This window comes from Colletotrichum navitas (genome assembly GCF_030913465.1).
Source record: "Colletotrichum navitas strain CBS 125086 chromosome Unknown LY79scaffold_10, whole genome shotgun sequence".
Lineage (NCBI taxonomy): Eukaryota > Fungi > Ascomycota > Sordariomycetes > Glomerellales > Glomerellaceae > Colletotrichum > Colletotrichum navitas.
The window spans coordinates 484,506-500,258 of NW_026850556.1; the positions used below are offsets into that span (position 1 = coordinate 484,506).

At 58.9% G+C, this 15,753-nt stretch overlaps 6 protein-coding genes across 6 annotated transcripts; 4 read left to right on the forward strand and 2 right to left on the reverse strand.

Moving 5' to 3' along the window:
- Positions 1-1,545: 1,545 nt before the first annotated feature.
- LY79DRAFT_577055 (uncharacterized protein) lies at positions 1,546-1,977 on the forward strand (the record flags this gene model as incomplete). The annotated part of the gene is made up of 2 exons (XM_060559851.1): positions 1,546-1,646; positions 1,728-1,977. 2 exons carry the CDS (start codon positions 1,546-1,548, stop codon positions 1,975-1,977), a joined length of 351 nt encoding a protein of 116 aa, XP_060417750.1.
- Positions 1,978-2,884: 907 nt separating this feature from the next.
- Positions 2,885-3,794, forward strand: LY79DRAFT_35694 (uncharacterized protein). Its single transcript, XM_060552698.1, has one exon. It carries the CDS (start codon positions 3,102-3,104, stop codon positions 3,759-3,761), a length of 660 nt encoding a protein of 219 aa, XP_060417751.1. The 5' UTR covers positions 2,885-3,101; the 3' UTR covers positions 3,762-3,794.
- A 1,069-nt stretch (positions 3,795-4,863) lies between these two features.
- LY79DRAFT_35737 (multicopper oxidase) lies at positions 4,864-7,354 on the reverse strand. The gene is made up of 5 exons (XM_060552700.1): positions 6,763-7,354; positions 5,979-6,694; positions 5,275-5,925; positions 5,131-5,214; positions 4,864-5,020 (listed from the first exon to the last, which is right to left on the reverse strand). Exons 1-4 carry the CDS (start codon positions 7,120-7,122, stop codon positions 5,136-5,138), a joined length of 1,806 nt encoding a protein of 601 aa, XP_060417752.1. The 5' UTR covers positions 7,123-7,354; the 3' UTR covers positions 4,864-5,020; positions 5,131-5,135.
- Positions 7,355-8,410: 1,056 nt separating this feature from the next.
- Positions 8,411-9,720, forward strand: LY79DRAFT_667065 (iron permease FTR1 family protein; the record flags this gene model as incomplete). The annotated part of the gene is made up of 5 exons (XM_060563317.1): positions 8,411-8,435; positions 8,508-9,078; positions 9,151-9,262; positions 9,327-9,413; positions 9,472-9,720. 5 exons carry the CDS (start codon positions 8,411-8,413, stop codon positions 9,718-9,720), a joined length of 1,044 nt encoding a protein of 347 aa, XP_060417753.1.
- A 690-nt stretch (positions 9,721-10,410) lies between these two features.
- LY79DRAFT_587753 (uncharacterized protein) lies at positions 10,411-11,913 on the reverse strand (the record flags this gene model as incomplete). The annotated part of the gene is made up of 1 exon (XM_060560811.1): positions 10,411-11,913. One exon carries the CDS (start codon positions 11,911-11,913, stop codon positions 10,411-10,413), a length of 1,503 nt encoding a protein of 500 aa, XP_060417754.1.
- A 2,130-nt stretch (positions 11,914-14,043) lies between these two features.
- LY79DRAFT_667067 (uncharacterized protein) lies at positions 14,044-14,764 on the forward strand (the record flags this gene model as incomplete). Its single annotated transcript, XM_060563318.1, has 3 exons — positions 14,044-14,334; positions 14,409-14,457; positions 14,523-14,764. 3 exons carry the CDS (start codon positions 14,044-14,046, stop codon positions 14,762-14,764), a joined length of 582 nt encoding a protein of 193 aa, XP_060417755.1.
- Positions 14,765-15,753: the final 989 nt, after the last annotated feature.

Genomic DNA, 15,753 nt, shown 5'->3' on the forward strand with positions numbered 1-15,753 from the left:
ATCAAACTGGCATGTTCCTCACGGCGTCGACTTGCGGTTCGCATGTCAATCAACTAGAGCCGCCACGCAGCGCACAACAGTGTCTTCGCTCAGTTTCGCTCCCGCTCTTCAAGACAACATGTGACGGTGAGTCAGAACATCGATTTTTCCCAATCCATCCAGTCTGAACGCGTATACCTCCCTCGGTCCTGCAACGGCAAGGATGCGGATACCAAACGACACGGTGCAAGAGGCGTGCGAGAGTAGATCGGGGGCGCGAAGGAAGCATTCTTGGTGAAACGGTGCAACCAGCCCTCGGTTCTATTTTTGCAGCATACGCCAAAAGGATCTGGAAAACGTTGGCCGAGGCAGAAGCCGAGAAAGGCCCGTGTATCACCAGACGACTGGACGGCAACGCCCTACATGAGGGAGGTCATGAAAGAAGGACTGGATGCACAGAGTCCCCCTCGACCAGGAAAGACCCCTGCTGGAGACTATCAAGCATCGGCGCATCTCCTATAGCACGAGAAGCCCTTCTTTTTTTTTTTCTTTTTTTTTTCTTCTTCTCTGACTCATCGCATAAGAATCGTCCTTGGTTCAACTTATGCGGCCCTTTCGCCCCGTCCATCATGCACCCGCGCCCCAGGTATAGCAGGCACGACGATGGCGTCGACCACGGGCTCCCGGGTCTCCTAGGAGGCCGGGTGCAAGGTCGGCCTTCCGTCGGAGTCCCTCCAGTTCCCGTTCGGCAAGGAGGGGGGCGGTGGAAAGAGCCGATCGGGCGTCTGAAGCTTCTGAGGCGGGTGTTTAGCGTTTGTGAGTGGTTACCCTTTCGAGTGGCCGTTCTGCCGCGGACACGGAGGAACACGTTAGTAAGTGGAACGAGATGGGATTATCGGATTTGGGTTCTAGGTAACAACGACGGCGACGGAGGCACAGTCAGGGCGGGCTGTCTCGTCTATAGCTACACTGAGGGGAGGGGCGGACAGGCGTCTTGGATCCCTTGCCAGTCTGAGAGAACAAACACGAGTGCCATACGGCTCGTGTTCCCGTCGCCCAGCTTCCCTGGCCGAGGATAGAGAACGCTGGCGATATTCGAAGAGCCCGCGTGCAGGAGGGGCGACGGCGACAGTTTGTTGGCGCATTTCGTGTCGATGTTGATTAACAGTTTCTGACGGAAATGTCGGTTGTTTCTCATCACCCATGCCAAAGTTGCCCGGACCATCCGATGTTTGATATAAACCCTCCAGCCAGCCAGCCAGCCGGACCGCTTGTCTATAAGGTGTAGTAAGCACACTCTCCGGCGGGGCACCGCCTTGTAGTCATACCTCGGTGTCGGCACAGCCTCCTTCGGGTCTCTATGACGTACGGGTGATGCTGTTTGTAAAGGTTAATGAGAGCGACGACGCATGTTTCGCGGCCGAGACGTGATGATGATGGCGGTCGACTCACCGAGAACGCTATAAAGCCGTGTCTACTCCAACAACAGCCAAGCAAGAAAGGGGGGAAGAAAAAAAGGGACAATCACAGACCGCAAACGTGCCATCGCACCAAGCAAGCCAGAATATGTCCGCGACAGCACCAAACGAATCCGCCCCCGGTGTCCACGCCGGCGACAGCGGCATCCATCAGACTCCCCCCGGCTCAGATGGGCACGTTCAGTTGCAGTACGTCCTGCTGGCCTCGCCCCCTCCCCCCCTTTTCCCCCGCATAAGTGAGAGTATCGGACGCTAAACACGCATGGACAGGAACACGGACACGGACACGTACGACGTGACGGCGGCGGCGGCCAACCGCGACGTCGGCGGGGGCAATGACGGCGGCACGAGCCAGCAAGACCATCATCACGAACAACAGCATCAGCAGCAGCAGCAGCAACAAGATCAGAAGCGGCAGAAGGGCGAGATATCCTCCATCGTGGACACCATCGTCAACAAGGCTCTGGGGTTCGGCGGCGCGTCCAAGGCCGAGAAGCGCAGGAGCTTGGGGGCGGCGTGATGCGGGCTGCTCTCCGGGATCATGGCCGCCTCGTGCGTTTGAGCGAGGCAGCGGCCGCGATGACGTTTTCTTCTTCTTTTTTCTTCTTTCTTTCTTTTTTGCTTCCTTTTTTCCCTTTTCCCCCCCTCTCCAAATGACCCGTGTTTCCAGAGTTGGTTATCAATGTTACGCGTGTTTGCGTAACGGAGGAGTGAGTGGGAGCGCCGACTGATACACAATCGTTTCGACATGTCCAGCAAATGTGTTGACACGTCGAATCGGTGTTTTTCTTCTTCTTCTTCTTAACGGTCATCGGTTTGTGGAGATTGTCACTATTGTTCTTTATTGAGTTGTTGTTGGTGTCACGATGCGGGATCTAGGAGTGATTCAGAGTAATAAAAAAGATACTCCTACGAGTAGGTGGCTTCACCATGTCACTACCGACACCAAAAAAAACGTGGCGAATGTGTGATTACAGGCGAGAAGCATCATTCCCGTACCGTAGTTGTAAGTTATAACATCGCTTGCTAACTCTAAAGATCGGGACATCGTCTCATCGCACATGGCACATCACCCTCCCAGTCCACCCATCAGCGAACACGAATCACTCTCCCCTCGTCCAACCTCCAGCGCCGACGCACCCTACGACCGACGTCTCCCAACTCACCAGTCTTGTTTACCGACTGTGCTAGAGTATCATAATGTGTACCTGTGCGACCTTGATGGGGGGGGGCGACCGCCTCGGATACGTTACCTCACGCACCCAACCTCACCAAGACGCGTCGCGAGGCCCGCGACGGACTGCTCCTGGATGATGGTGGTGAAGTCGCTGTTGGAGGTCGGATCTGGGGAGGGTTTGTTTGTTAGTTAGTGCGATACTGCGGGGGGGGTGGCTGTTGAGGTGATGGTGCTTGTTCTTGGTGAGATGGATTGTGAAAGATGCCAGGTTCGGCTCACCGTTCTTGTAAGAGATGGAGATCTTGGTGTTGTAGTAGTCGTCCCGAGCGACGAGGGCCGCCTTTCCGCCGACTGTTTCTGTCCGTCAGTTCACGACAAAAGCTCTCTCCATCTCTCGTCTCCCGCCGGATCCAAGAAGGCTGCCAGACTTTGTTCCTTCCAGCCACTTCCGCCGAGCCCGCTCGCACATGCTTCCGAAGAATCGGCCGCACCATGACAGACGAGCAACGAGGGCGACCGACAGAAACGAACGCAGTAACGCGAGGGCTGCTGCTACAGACGCGGCCCAGAACAACGCTGGGAACCCATCCGCGGGAGCCCACATATCTGCCGGCCGGCTTTCTGTTGGACGGGGCACTGATGGGGTGATGGTGGTGCAGGTGGCGACAGCGTATATTGGGATAACTCTTGGGAGGTATCGTTCATGTTCACGACGTGTCTTCCCCCAAGCGGCAGCCCAAGGCCAGACAGAGAGACGCGCATGCGAACTTTATGTCGAAGGAGAGACGTCTTGCAGATGGCATCCGAGTCAGAACAGGGAATCGCTGTATAACAGCTTGGCGACAGCTGGGAATACGAAAGGCGAGGTCGCGCATCGCCAGACTCGCCGTGGTGGTGCGATGGAGGCATACCACCCCGGGAACGGCTTCGAACGTAAAATGATGACAATAATAGCAATAATAGCAATAATAGTAATACAAAAGAGTCTCTTTCCGGGATGCCAGCTTATCAGATCCCTTGGCCCAATGGGAACACGCCCGCCGCGTCCCACCGTCTCTCTTGGCAGCAGGCGCGGCATGCCCGAACCCGGAATCGTTCGCCGGCGTTCGTTGGCCTATGCCCGATGAGTTGTTGTGGGTTGTTTTGGTAGTGAACTGATGTGATTGATAAGATTAGATGCATCACCAACCCCCCCTCCCACTCTTCCATTTTGAAGACAAGGATTGGCGTTGGTTCCCCTAGTCCCCATGACGGAGTGGCAGCAGTACTACGCAGATGCACATAGAGAGTTGCGTTAGGCCCCGGCGGGACTGCTTGGCTTCCTTCACCCCGTGAGACGAGCTTCTTCGGCAACTCGCAGGTTAAAACATACACACACACACATACACTGAGATCCGGTTCGGCGATCCGGCGCAAATCCGAGCACCAAGGGTCAATGCCTTGGCCCTGACCCCTTCTCGGCGGCTGATGGGGTCCTCTCTACACCAGGGACTAACACAAGCTTCCCATGTCCCCTCCAAAGCCCGGCAAGCCTGGACTGACGCACGGCACGTGTGGTAGACGGACTGTTCCTCCCAAGGTGGTGATTGCTAGAATAGAGCCTCAATACAAGCATGTAACAACCGCTTCTCCCGGCGTTCGCTATTCCTGTCTCTGCCCCCCCCTCTTCCCGCACGCAAGCTCGCTTCATCACTTAGATCGACATCAAGACGAAACCCCTCCTCCTACCCAATCCTCTTCTCCCTTCTCCACTCCCCCAGATAATCTCCAAGTCACCCCATTCAGCCTCTCAACTCCAAGATGCGTTCCTTCGTCACCTGCGCCGTCCTGGTCTCCATCGCCGCCGCCGCCGCCCATTCCATCGGGACCTCCATTGCCATGGTATGTTTCGCCTGGGCCTGGTACCTGTTGTGAAAATAGAACTTGCGCGAGAAGCGAGAAGAGAGGGGGGGACCCGTTACAACGTCGTCTCACTTTCGCCGGCGTGGTTCTCGCCGCCTTCCGAGCTGGCGGGTCGAGGGCGTGTGCCTGCACAGTTAAGCTGCGACGCCGGCCTCAAGCTGCGTAATCAGCGTAGGTGTAAAGACTGTTACATTTATGTGTGTGTGACAGAGGGTTTGGGTGTTATCGGGCAGTGGATGATACTCCGAACATGAATGAGTCAATTTGGCTCCGGATCGATGCCAGTTGTGGTCGGGCTCGGGATTGCCCATGAGCCCGGAGCTATCGGGGTGCTCAAACTCGGCTGGAGGACGGAAGCCCGGCGCATGAAGAGAGCCTGCTCGCAGAACATGCGAAGCACCCACAGCCCCCCCCTCGTATCCCTGCGGCCCTATAACAGGCCCCTGCCCTGTTGACGTGGAATAAGGTTCGGAGACCGTTGTGACTTGACTGCCATCAGTACCAAAACCGACGCCACTTGTTTGGAAATGTTATGTCCGACTCAAATTCTAACGTAACTTGGTATATACGTAAATGTCTTGCTATGTAACCCACATATTTTATTCGTCCCCGTCCGTATATTCGGGGGGAGGACTCTCTTCGATACTGGACTCCTTGCCGGAGTCCATGGCTCCGTACCTGTCAAAAGAGTTAGTTCCGTTGTGCCAGCAGCCATGCCAACGAGACGACGAGACTTGCCATGAAATGATGCTCATGCCCAAGAAGGCGGCGACGCAACTGAAGAACATGGCGACATAGCCCTTGGGGGTGAAACCATCAGGCAGAGGACCCGGGGGCTTGTTCTCGCCCGTGAGGTCGAGCACGTTCTTCGTGTTCCCAGCGGCGTTGCCTCGCGTCGGAACGCCCGCGGCACGGCACACGTCCAAGTGGCCCTCGGGGATCTTGTGCCCCTGCAGGGCCTCGGGCGCCTCGACGATGGTGGCGATGAGGCCTTGGTCCATGTGCCACTCGATGTGGCAGTGGAACAGCCACACGCCGGGGTTGTCGGCCCTGAAGCGGATGACAAAGTTGCCGTTGCCCTCGACGAGGAGGGTGTCGCGGCGCATGGGGCGGCGCGGCAGGGCGACGGCGGTGCCGTTGGCGAAATGACCGGCGTCCTCATCGGAACGGTGGACGACCTGGAACTGGTGGCCGTGCAGATGGAAAGGGTGCTTACCGTCGTCATCGTTGTTCAGGATGATTTCGACGACGTCGTTGTGCCTCAAGACGTACGGGATGGAGTGGGTGCCGTAGACACGGGGGTCGGCGGCATGCTCGGCGCCGACAGTCAAAGCCGTGTAGAGCGAGGGGACCTTGGGCAGGACGTAGGTCTTGTTGTTGAAGAAGGCGCTGCATGGTGGTCAGTCGAGGGCGGTTCGCGTGAGGGCGGGACGTCAACTCACTAGTTTGCGCCGTCGGCGAGGTTGTCCATCTTGACGTCGAGGCTGAAGGAGTAGTCGACCTTATCGAGGAGGTCCATCTCGTCAAAGGGAACCAGACCAAAGTCATCGAGGGGTTCAAAGTCGTCGACGGCAGTAGGCTCCGGTAGGGACCTCTGGTCGTCGTAGACGAGCCAGCCGGTGACGTTGGCGTTCAGACCGTCGGGGATCGTGTCAAAGAGGTCCTCGTCCATGGCGGCGACGATGGCAAAGTTGCGGGACGCGTCATCTTTGGTCGTCAACAGGACGCTGTAACGCTGGGCGGGAGCGATGTAGAGCATGTCGGCCTCGGCCTCGTGGGTCCAGACGCCATCGACCTCGACGACGCGCAGCGAGTGGCCCTCGAACCAGACGTAGTGAGAGGCGAAGGCACCAATGTTGACCATGCGGACGAGGTAGGTCTTGCCGGGCTGGACGTTGACCTTGAGGTCCTGGGTGTCGTTCATGAGGGCCGAGTTGGGGACGGGCTCGGCGCCGGTGGGGTTCTCGACGTTGATCATCTTCTTGATGAGAGAGCGGGTCGACTGGTGGTACCAGTCGGAGACGGTGATGACGAGCTCCTCGTCGTATTTCCCCTCGTAAGGGCCCTCGGGGTCGTGGATGACCAGGGGACCGCGGAGACCTTCTGGATACTGGCCATCGTTGTGGGCGTGGTACCAGTAGGTGCCGACTTGGTCAAACTGAAAATCGGCATGAGCTAGCTCACGGGGGACGAGGGGTTGGTCTAAGACGACGGGCGAGGACTCACCTCGAAATCGTATGTAAAGGAGTTCCCGGGGGGGATGGCGCATTGGGTTATGCCGGCGGCACCATCCATGTGGTTGGTGCCGTTCTGGAACAGACCATGAAAGTGCAGACTGGTGCTCGCATTCCCCAGGTGGTTATGAACGGTGAGCAGCAGCCTGTCGCCCTTGTCGGCCTCGATGAGAGGCAGGGGCCAGTGACCGTTGACGCCGATGGTGGGCTTGTCGAATGCGCCGTCCGGGTTGGCCAGGACCCATCCAATGCTCCAGTCGAGCTCGATGGTCTTTGCCAGGACGCATGTTACGAAGAGCGCCAGAGCAGCGAATCGAGCCAAGAAGGCCGAGGGCGGCGATGAGAAGGCCATGGTGGACGGGGGGTGGGAGAGAGAGAGAGAGAGGGAAAGAGAGGGAAAGAGAGAGCGTGTGTTGGCTCCCTTGTGTCGTGTGCAGCCCGGGTCTATGTCTCTGTCAAGTCAAGTGGAAGTCAAAGGAGCGAGAGTTCGGTCGTGATTCATAGACTTGTCAGATCCCACAGAAAAAAAAAAAGAAAAAAATAGGGCAGCTTCCATATGATCCAGACCGAGTGTGGAGGACATTGGACGGATCGGATCTTCCCAGCCCGCTGTAGATAGACACTTGAACCAGGATGAGGTGGTGTAGACGGCGGAGAGCGGAGGTCGGAGGGCGGAGGTCGGCGGGGGCGACGGCGGTAAGCAAATGTGGGCGGGCAGAATGCAGGTGATTTGATTTACATGGCAGGAGCGAAGTGAAGCGAAGCGAGACAATAGATGAAAAGGCACACGTGAAAAAGCGTCGCCTGATGACAAAATTACGCCATGTGGAAACAACGATCTGATAAGGGAAAAGCCGCACTTCGCGCCTTCCTTATGGGCCGTCCAACGTAGGGTACGTACCTGCGTTGGGCGGATGGACCCGCTTTTGAGTGGGATGCACCTGCTTTTTTATCTGATCCGACAGCGTCTAGTGGCAGGTACGATGCCCCTCCTCCTTGGTAGCGTGACTCTGGGAAGAAGGAGATGAAAACCCTTTCGGAATCCGCTCTCACACGACACACGACAGGAATCCCCGTGGCTGAGCCCCCGTCTTGGTTCCTCGGCACAGTCTTAATTGCATAGTCGCCTATTCTTGCCCCATGCTTCCTCCGCCTCATCCGTCCCCCACGAGGTGAAGCCATCTTCGTCCTCCTGTCATTGCTACCGAACTCTACGCCGGTCCGTACGTAACCTTCATACATACATCCATACACCTGCGTGCCTTGCATCCGGGCTCTGCTGCCTCTTGAGTTCCAGTGCCGTGTCACCGCATCCGACACCTAGCCGTCTCTGGTTCTGGTTGGGCCATTCCATCACTCATTCCGCGGCCGCCACCCGCTCATCCTTAACCTCAACACCCTTACTCTCACTCTCACTTTCACTCTTACTCTCACCTCATTCTCATACTCATTCTCATACTCATTCTCATACTCATTCTCATACTCATTCTCATACTCATTCTCATACTCATTCTCATACTCATTCTCATACTCATTCTCATACTCATTCTCATTCTCATACTCATTCTCATACTCATACTCATTCTCACCCGCACATCGACCTACCATCCCGTGGCACGCCGTCGGGTCGATTCGCAACAATGGAGGATCTATTCTCCCTCCCCAGTACGAACAAACCCCCCTCCAACCTTTTCTCCCGACCTCGGTATCGCTCTCCCACTAACAACAACCCTGCAGTATTCTTCATCACCTTCCGCGAGTCCCTCGAGACCGCAATCATCGTCTCCGTACTCCTCGCCTTCATCAGGCGCACCCTTGCCACCAAGGATGACCCCTCCCTCCAGCAGAAGATGGAGAGGCAGGTCTGGGTCGGTACCGCCGCCGGCCTCCTCACCTGCGTCCTCATCGCCATGGCCATCATCAGCGGCATCCGCAGCCTCGGCGCCGACCGCTTTGCCGCCGCCGAGAGCGTCTGGGAAGGCATCTTCTCCCTCAGCGCCTCCCTCGTCATCACCGCCATGGGCGCCGTCCTGCTGCGCGTCACCAAGCTCCAGGACAAGTGGCGCCTGAAGCTGTCCAAGGCCCTCAGCGCCGGCCGGAGCCATGCCGGCCCCTTCCGCGACCGCCTCAAGTACCTCGGCGAGAAGTACGCCTTGTTCCTGCTGCCCTTCATCACCGTCCTGCGCGAGGGCTTTGAGGGCGTCCTTTTCATCGCCGGCGTAGGCGTGAGCGAGACCGCCGCCTCCATCGCCGCATCCGCCATTCTCGGCCTCGCTCTCGGCGCCGTCGTTGGCTACTTCATCTACAGGTGAGTCCCGGCGCTAGACGTCGCAGACGTTGTGGTAGACAAACATCTCACTCATTCTCTCCGCGCGCGCAGGGGCTCCAAGAAGGCGCCCATCCAGGTCTTCCTCATCGTCTCGACTTGCTTCCTGTACCTCATCGCCGCCGGCCTCTTCTCCAAGGGCGTGTGGCATTTCGAGCAAAACGAGGTGCGTCCTTTCCTTCCCTCCCCCACGAGCTCGCCGGGGTGGGGCACGCTAACATGCCGTCAAGTGGAACAAGATTGTCGGAGGCGACGCGGCGGAGCTCGGCTCTGGACCCGGCTCCTACGACATCCGCAGAAGCGTCTGGCACGTAAACGTGAGCACCCTTCCCCCAAAACTCAGATGCTAGAGCAACCGTTTGACAAACCGCCCAGTGCTGTAACCCCGACCTCAACGGCGGCGGCTTCTGGGGCATCTTCAACGCCGTCCTGGGCTGGCAGAACTCGGCCACCGTCGGCTCCGTCGTCTCGTACAACCTGTACTGGGTCGCCGTCGCCACCGGCTTCTTCGCCATGATCTGCAAGGAGAAGGGCTACTGGCCCTACAACAAGAGAGACAAGCAGCAGCAGGTGGGCCACGAGGGCGGCGACCAGGAGCCTCTCCTCAGCAGGCCCGCGAGGTAAGCCGGTCTACCCAACTCACTCGGCGAGAGTTGGGCAACGACCGGGAAACCGCCCCGGTCTCGTCCGTCATCCCGTGACACTGGAAAGAGGAGGTCACCTCCCAAAGGCGAACGAAGTTTTCGGATCATGTCGAGGGGTGAAGTCCGAAGGCGCCTTCTCGCACCCATGTAAATCCTCTATCGTCGTTCATCATATCCTGTACATACAGCCATGTATCCGGACATACAATTAGCGGCCGCATATCCTGACGTACCTCTCTAGACTACTTTCCAGCGGCTTAGATACGTCTTCCAGTCGGTCGGCAGACAGGCCGAAACTAGCATGACCGACACTCTCTGCCATCTTTGAACCCCTGACAGTCTTGGATCTTCAACAACCCCATGGGGGTTTGGAAACGGCGTGAAATTGTGCTTCTCTTTTGTCATTTCCTTCTCCCGCGCAGGGTCATGTTTGGCTATCGTATCACCATGGGAATAATCGTTTCTGGCTCCCTACCAATGTCGCGCTGAGGCGCTTTCCCAGGCTGTGTACTATATACATCATCCCGTCCTCCCCGGCAAGGAACAAAAGGTTCACATGAGTGCTGGAAAATCAAGCTGGAGCGTTTCGTCAGAAGGAACCTGCACGTTACCCTCAATATGACGGCCACAAATCTACGTTTCCTGTCCCCCCCATCCCCCATCCCCCAGCTCAGTCCAGGTAATCGAGCAACTCGGCGCCCATGGTCATCCCCGCCGAGGTCATGGCGAAGCCCCAGCCCCTCTCCAACCCCTTCAGCGGCCGGCCCTGGCCCCGGAACTCGCGCATGTACAGCAAGCTCTCGGCGATGCCCGTTCCGCCGCCGAGGCGCCGCAGCGCGCCCGTCAGCTCCCGCACGACGGCCGGGTCCCGCGTCTTGAACTGCACGCACGCCAGCGGCCGCACGATATCGTTCTCCTCCACCAGCGTCTCCACCCCGTTGAACGGCCCCAGCGCCTCGGCCAGCCGCACGGCGTGCCGGATCATCTCGACGTACAGCGGCGACGCGGCGACGGCGGCGGGGGGCACGAGGACGTCCGCGCTCCCGTTCCCGGGCCGCCGCGCGTGGACGGCCGCGAGCGTCTCGACGTAGAGCGTCTCGAGCGTCATGGCCTTGAACCAGCGGCGGTAGCTGCGGTCGCGGTGCCGTCTGGCGGCCTGCAGCAGAGGCGCGAAGCTCGCGCGCCAGGACTGCAGGATCGCGACGCATTCTCCCCAGAGGGACGACGCCGCGCTGCTGCCGTCCTCCTCGTCTCCGCCCTTCGGGACCTTGGTCTTGGTCTTCGCCTTGGTCTTGAGCTTGATCTCGTGCAGGCAGTGCAGCATGGCGTGCTGCGCGACGTACCACCAGGACGTGGCCTGAGCGATGGCGTCAAAGGCCTCCGGGATGTCCCGCATCGTGTGCCTGTGGCGGCAGTGCGGGAACCTCCGGGCCGGGGCGATGGTCCGCAGGCACTCCGGGCCGCCGAAGCCGAGGGCCCAGGGGTGGGTGTCGTGGCGCAGCAACCACTCGTACATGCCGGTCTCGAGGCGGGAGAAGCGGAGCCTCTCGAGCGGCACCCCCTCGCGCTCGACCCGGACGTCGACGTACTGCTCCATCATGGCGACGGCGTGGTTGTGGTGCTTGACGGCGGACGCGACGTTGCCGGCTATCATGTCAAAGGTGACGAACAGGAACGACGTCAGGATCACGCTCGGCAGGTTGTCCGCCGCCGTGCCGGCGCTGACGACGGCCTTGGCGCCCCGGCCGTAGTGCTCCAGGGCCTGGCTGTAGTCTGCGTCCATCGGCTCCTCGTCGAAGATGTGGTGGCCGAGCACCCTGACCAGCGCCCCGATGCCGCTGCAGACCTCGCGGAGGGCCGTCTCGGAGTGGGAGCACTGCAGCATCATCACCCCCATGCCGTCCCTCAAGATGGTGTCGCCCTGCTCGTGGTTGACGACGAAAACCTGGAACGCGTCCCATTGCCTCTGGTGGCGGAACAGCGCCGCTTCCACGCCGGGGGTCATCAGGATGCGAACGTCGGCGCCTTGGGGGACGCTTCCCGCCCCCGCCCCCGCCCCCGCCCCCGGGCGAGGGGCGAGCGGCGCCAGGCCCCGAGGCTTCTTGGGCTGCGCTACCAGGGCGTCTGGGTCGTCGTATCCCTCGCAGAGTCGATTGGCCTTTACGCATCGCATGCAGTGCGGCGTGGCCAGGTCGCATCTGACGTGGCGTCGCCTGCCGTCCAAGCTCGGGTGGTCAGACTAGTACAACTACGAAATCCAGACCTCGGCGTACCTGCATTCTTTGCACCCCTTTCGGGTCTTCGGAGCTCTCGCTCGGGTCTGTTTGGGCCGGTTTGTGAGGGCAAAGACCTGGAATTGGCCGTGTGGCTGACGTCCAGGTTCCCCCCTAAACCCACACCGGTCATCCGTCAGCCGGGGGAAAAGAAAGCATGGCTCTTGTACGCCTCCCATTGGTTGTGTTATCTGACGAGGCCGTAATCGTCTGCCACACACACTCTCTCATCGAGCCGGTTACATGCTACTTACGTGGTGCCATCTCCGGGGACGGGATTCCGCTCCCGCCAACCTGGTAGCGATCCGGGTTCCTCGCAGCACTGCGCACCTGAGTCATCGGCAACGGTTGCAGGCTCCCGAGACGCTGTCGCGCTGCTCGTGCTGCTCATGCTGGGCAGGCTTCGGCGCGGATTCCTTGCGGATAGAAGCCGGCGGCGGCGTGTTCAACGAAGGCGACGGGAAACCGGAACGCGAACAAACGAGCCAACTCATGGGAATGTTGGGGGGCGCTTGTTAACTATGGTTCAACCAGAGATCGGAGGAGGGGCCGCGGAGCGAGCGAGCGGAGTCCGTCCGATGAGCCGACAGATAACAGGGATTCCGTTCTGGCTTGCTTGACCAATCAACGCCTTCGAGCCCATACTTCCTGTTCCGACCTAGTCACTGGCGGAAGATGAGGACACATTTTGGGTCTTTTCCCCCTCTCCACTCCGTTCGGTCCCTCTCAGCCGGGCGCAGGCCGGAGGGTCATCGGAGGGACGGATGGGTTTGCACACGCGCGGGCGGCACCGGTCCCCATATATTCGGGCGTGGCGGCGGTGGTCTCGGACCCTGTGTTCCCCCCACGGCGGACGGAGTCGACTTGTTTGGTTGGCCGGGATGCTGACATGCGCATTCCTAGGCTGTGCGAAAAAGCTTTATTTCTTACCGGCTTATGCGGCGCTTAAATTAGCAAGCTGGGGTAACCCTGGGTGTCGAAAGACGTACGACGGGGCACCCGAAACTGCAGAAAAGGCTATTGGACGCGAAAGGCCGCCGATACCGATGACAGACAAGGACCGAGCCGGAATACTAGGTGGCGCCGTTGGCAATGTGAAGTGTCACTTTGATTGCACTAAGATTACACACGTTTCATTCGCTAATGGGAAGAAGACGAACGCAACCCCCGCGATGCTTCCAGCCGCACCGGGCACTCCGGGATCGACACAGAACAATAAACTCAGTACTCCGTATGGACCGACTGACTTGTCTTCCCGGTGGCGGTGTCAGTCTTAAGATTAACCAGCCAGGGGTGGCGCGCGGAGATCATCACGGCCAGAAAGTTGGCGTTTGGCGTCGTTGGGGGGGCATCCTTACCGCCGTCCGATCCTCGCGTCAGTTCAGACGAAAGCCGCAGTTCAGACGATAGCCGGATTCTCTGACGGACGCACGTAAAGAAATACTCTGCGATCTGCGAGCGGGCGAGAACGGGCTGCGCAGCGAACGGCTCGCCCCCAGTCTGTTCATCCCCCCTTCGTGCGCTGGTTTCCACCGCCGTCGACCCCCGCCGACCCAAAACCTTATCAAGGATCCTGGGAGTTGGCGACGTCTATAAGCTCCATTCCGGTAGGCATTGCTCCCAAAGAGTACAATGTACGGATACAGTGTATAACTCGCCAAGTCCGAGACGCTCGGGCCTGAACCTCTCTCCTTTTCTTTGTGTTTCCGACGGCCGCTCGGCAATGGAAGCGGTGGAGATGCGTCGACGATGAGTCGATGACAATCAAAAGACAAATGCCGAAACGCAAAACGACCATGGGTGATGCAGGACGAGGTTGTACGCAATATATGTAGGGGAAACTTTGTGGATGACCTGCGCGAAGTTTGGCCCCAGGCCTACAAGGATATATAAGAGCCACTTCCCACCTCGTCGTCCGTCCACCATCACCAACTCTCGCTACTCAAGTCGCTCTCTAAACCGGTCTTCCAGTCTCTCTTTTTAACCAAGAAACCAATACCACTCGTTAACAACACACGCACACTTCCAAGATGAAGACCTTCTCCACCATCGTCCTCGCCGCGGCGGCCGCCACCACCGGCGTCATGTCCGCCGCCATCGGCGGCAACCTCAACGCCGTGGTCAAGGCCGACTCCGGCGCGAGCTTCAAGCTCTCCGGCACCGTCATGAACTCGGCCGCCTTCGACGCGTTCCAGAAGACCGAAGTCGTCGAGACCAGAGTCAAATTGGAGGCCCGCGAGTTGGAGGCCCGCGAGGAGCCCAACCCCGACCGCAACGTGACCACCCCCGAGAACATCTTCGTGCTTCAGTGCACCGATGCTGTAAGGCCCGGCTGTGACCCCCCACGCTCTGGCTGCGGCGGAAAGACTTGCTAACAGAAGATGTGAAAAACCAGGGCTTCCGCGGTGACTGCCTCGTCTTCGGCTCCCCCCCGGGCCAGTGTGGTGAGTATTCGAGACCTCCCTGTCCGAGACAGGCGACCGAAGTTGCTAACACGGCTCGCGTGCAGTCTCCTACTTCGACTTCAACAGCGCCAACTCGACGGAAATCAGCGACAGGTTCATGGACAAGGTCACCTCGCTGTCCACCAACACCGGCGGCAAGTGCCAGTTCTACAAGTTTGACAACTGCGACGACAAGGGCGACGACCGCGGTCTCACCTCCTCCTACAACTACAACCTCGGTGTTCCCCTCCCGGAGGACCCCCGGACTGTCGAGTACGACCAGCAGATCACCTCCTGGAGGTGCTGAACGGGCCGAGACAGGGCCAACCAAGCCACAGCCGGCCGGCGAAATCGTCGCGGCGAGTGCTGCCAGGGGCCATGAGTCAGATCCCTGACAGGTGTGGGCAGTCTTAGCTACATAGTACAATGACCACATCTATACTCTATTAATAGACGTTTGTTGAAAGTCTGGTGACAGCCATTTGAGCCTGATTGACAGTGTTCATTTCCCGAGCCCATGATTCAACAGACGAGTTCAAGCCATACATAGTATATCAAGACCGGCTGCAGGACAGTGTTTACTGGGGTCGATCGACATGCGTTTCTTTGTGCGGGGTATTCCCTGATACTCAACAGTCGACATCACGCTCTTGGGGGAGCAAGGGATCTAACCCCCCAACTGGGTTCCTTTGGACAAGTTCCCTCCATGATGTGAGCCCACCGTCGTGTGCAATGACGGCACCAGGCACTGCGTGAACGAGATGCTTCGAGAAGAGTGCATGCTTAGTTGTAAGTTGTCAACCTACTTCGCTCGCCGGGATGGCACCGCGACCTGATGCCGGACCTATCGCCGACGCTGCCGTAAACGTCGCTTACGAGGCTGCCGCCACCCGACCGTTGAACGTACATGTTTCCGGGGTTTTTCTGTTTGTTTTTCTCCATGTCTCGCCTCCTCCCGGATGATTGACGAAGCGGTCCATCGGCCCACGATGTTGCGACGCAGGATCGGACCGTGTTTGGCTGCTAGGGGGGGCCGGGGGCCGGAGAGTCTCTTCTCGTGCTCGCGTATCCGTGGTACAGACGCCCACTACGCGGACCAGTGAGGCGCGCATCGATACGGCGCCGAGCCTTCGTCGGTGAAAGAGACGGGTTAAAATGGGCCGTCGAAATCCTCAACTCGCTGCTGAGGGAGCCGGCGGGCGCTGCAAGGCACGATGATGTCAAGGTTTACGTGCCTCGATGATTGCTGCGCTTAGCCGGATCGCGGGGACGGACTTGGCGGGGGAAGGGAGGGAT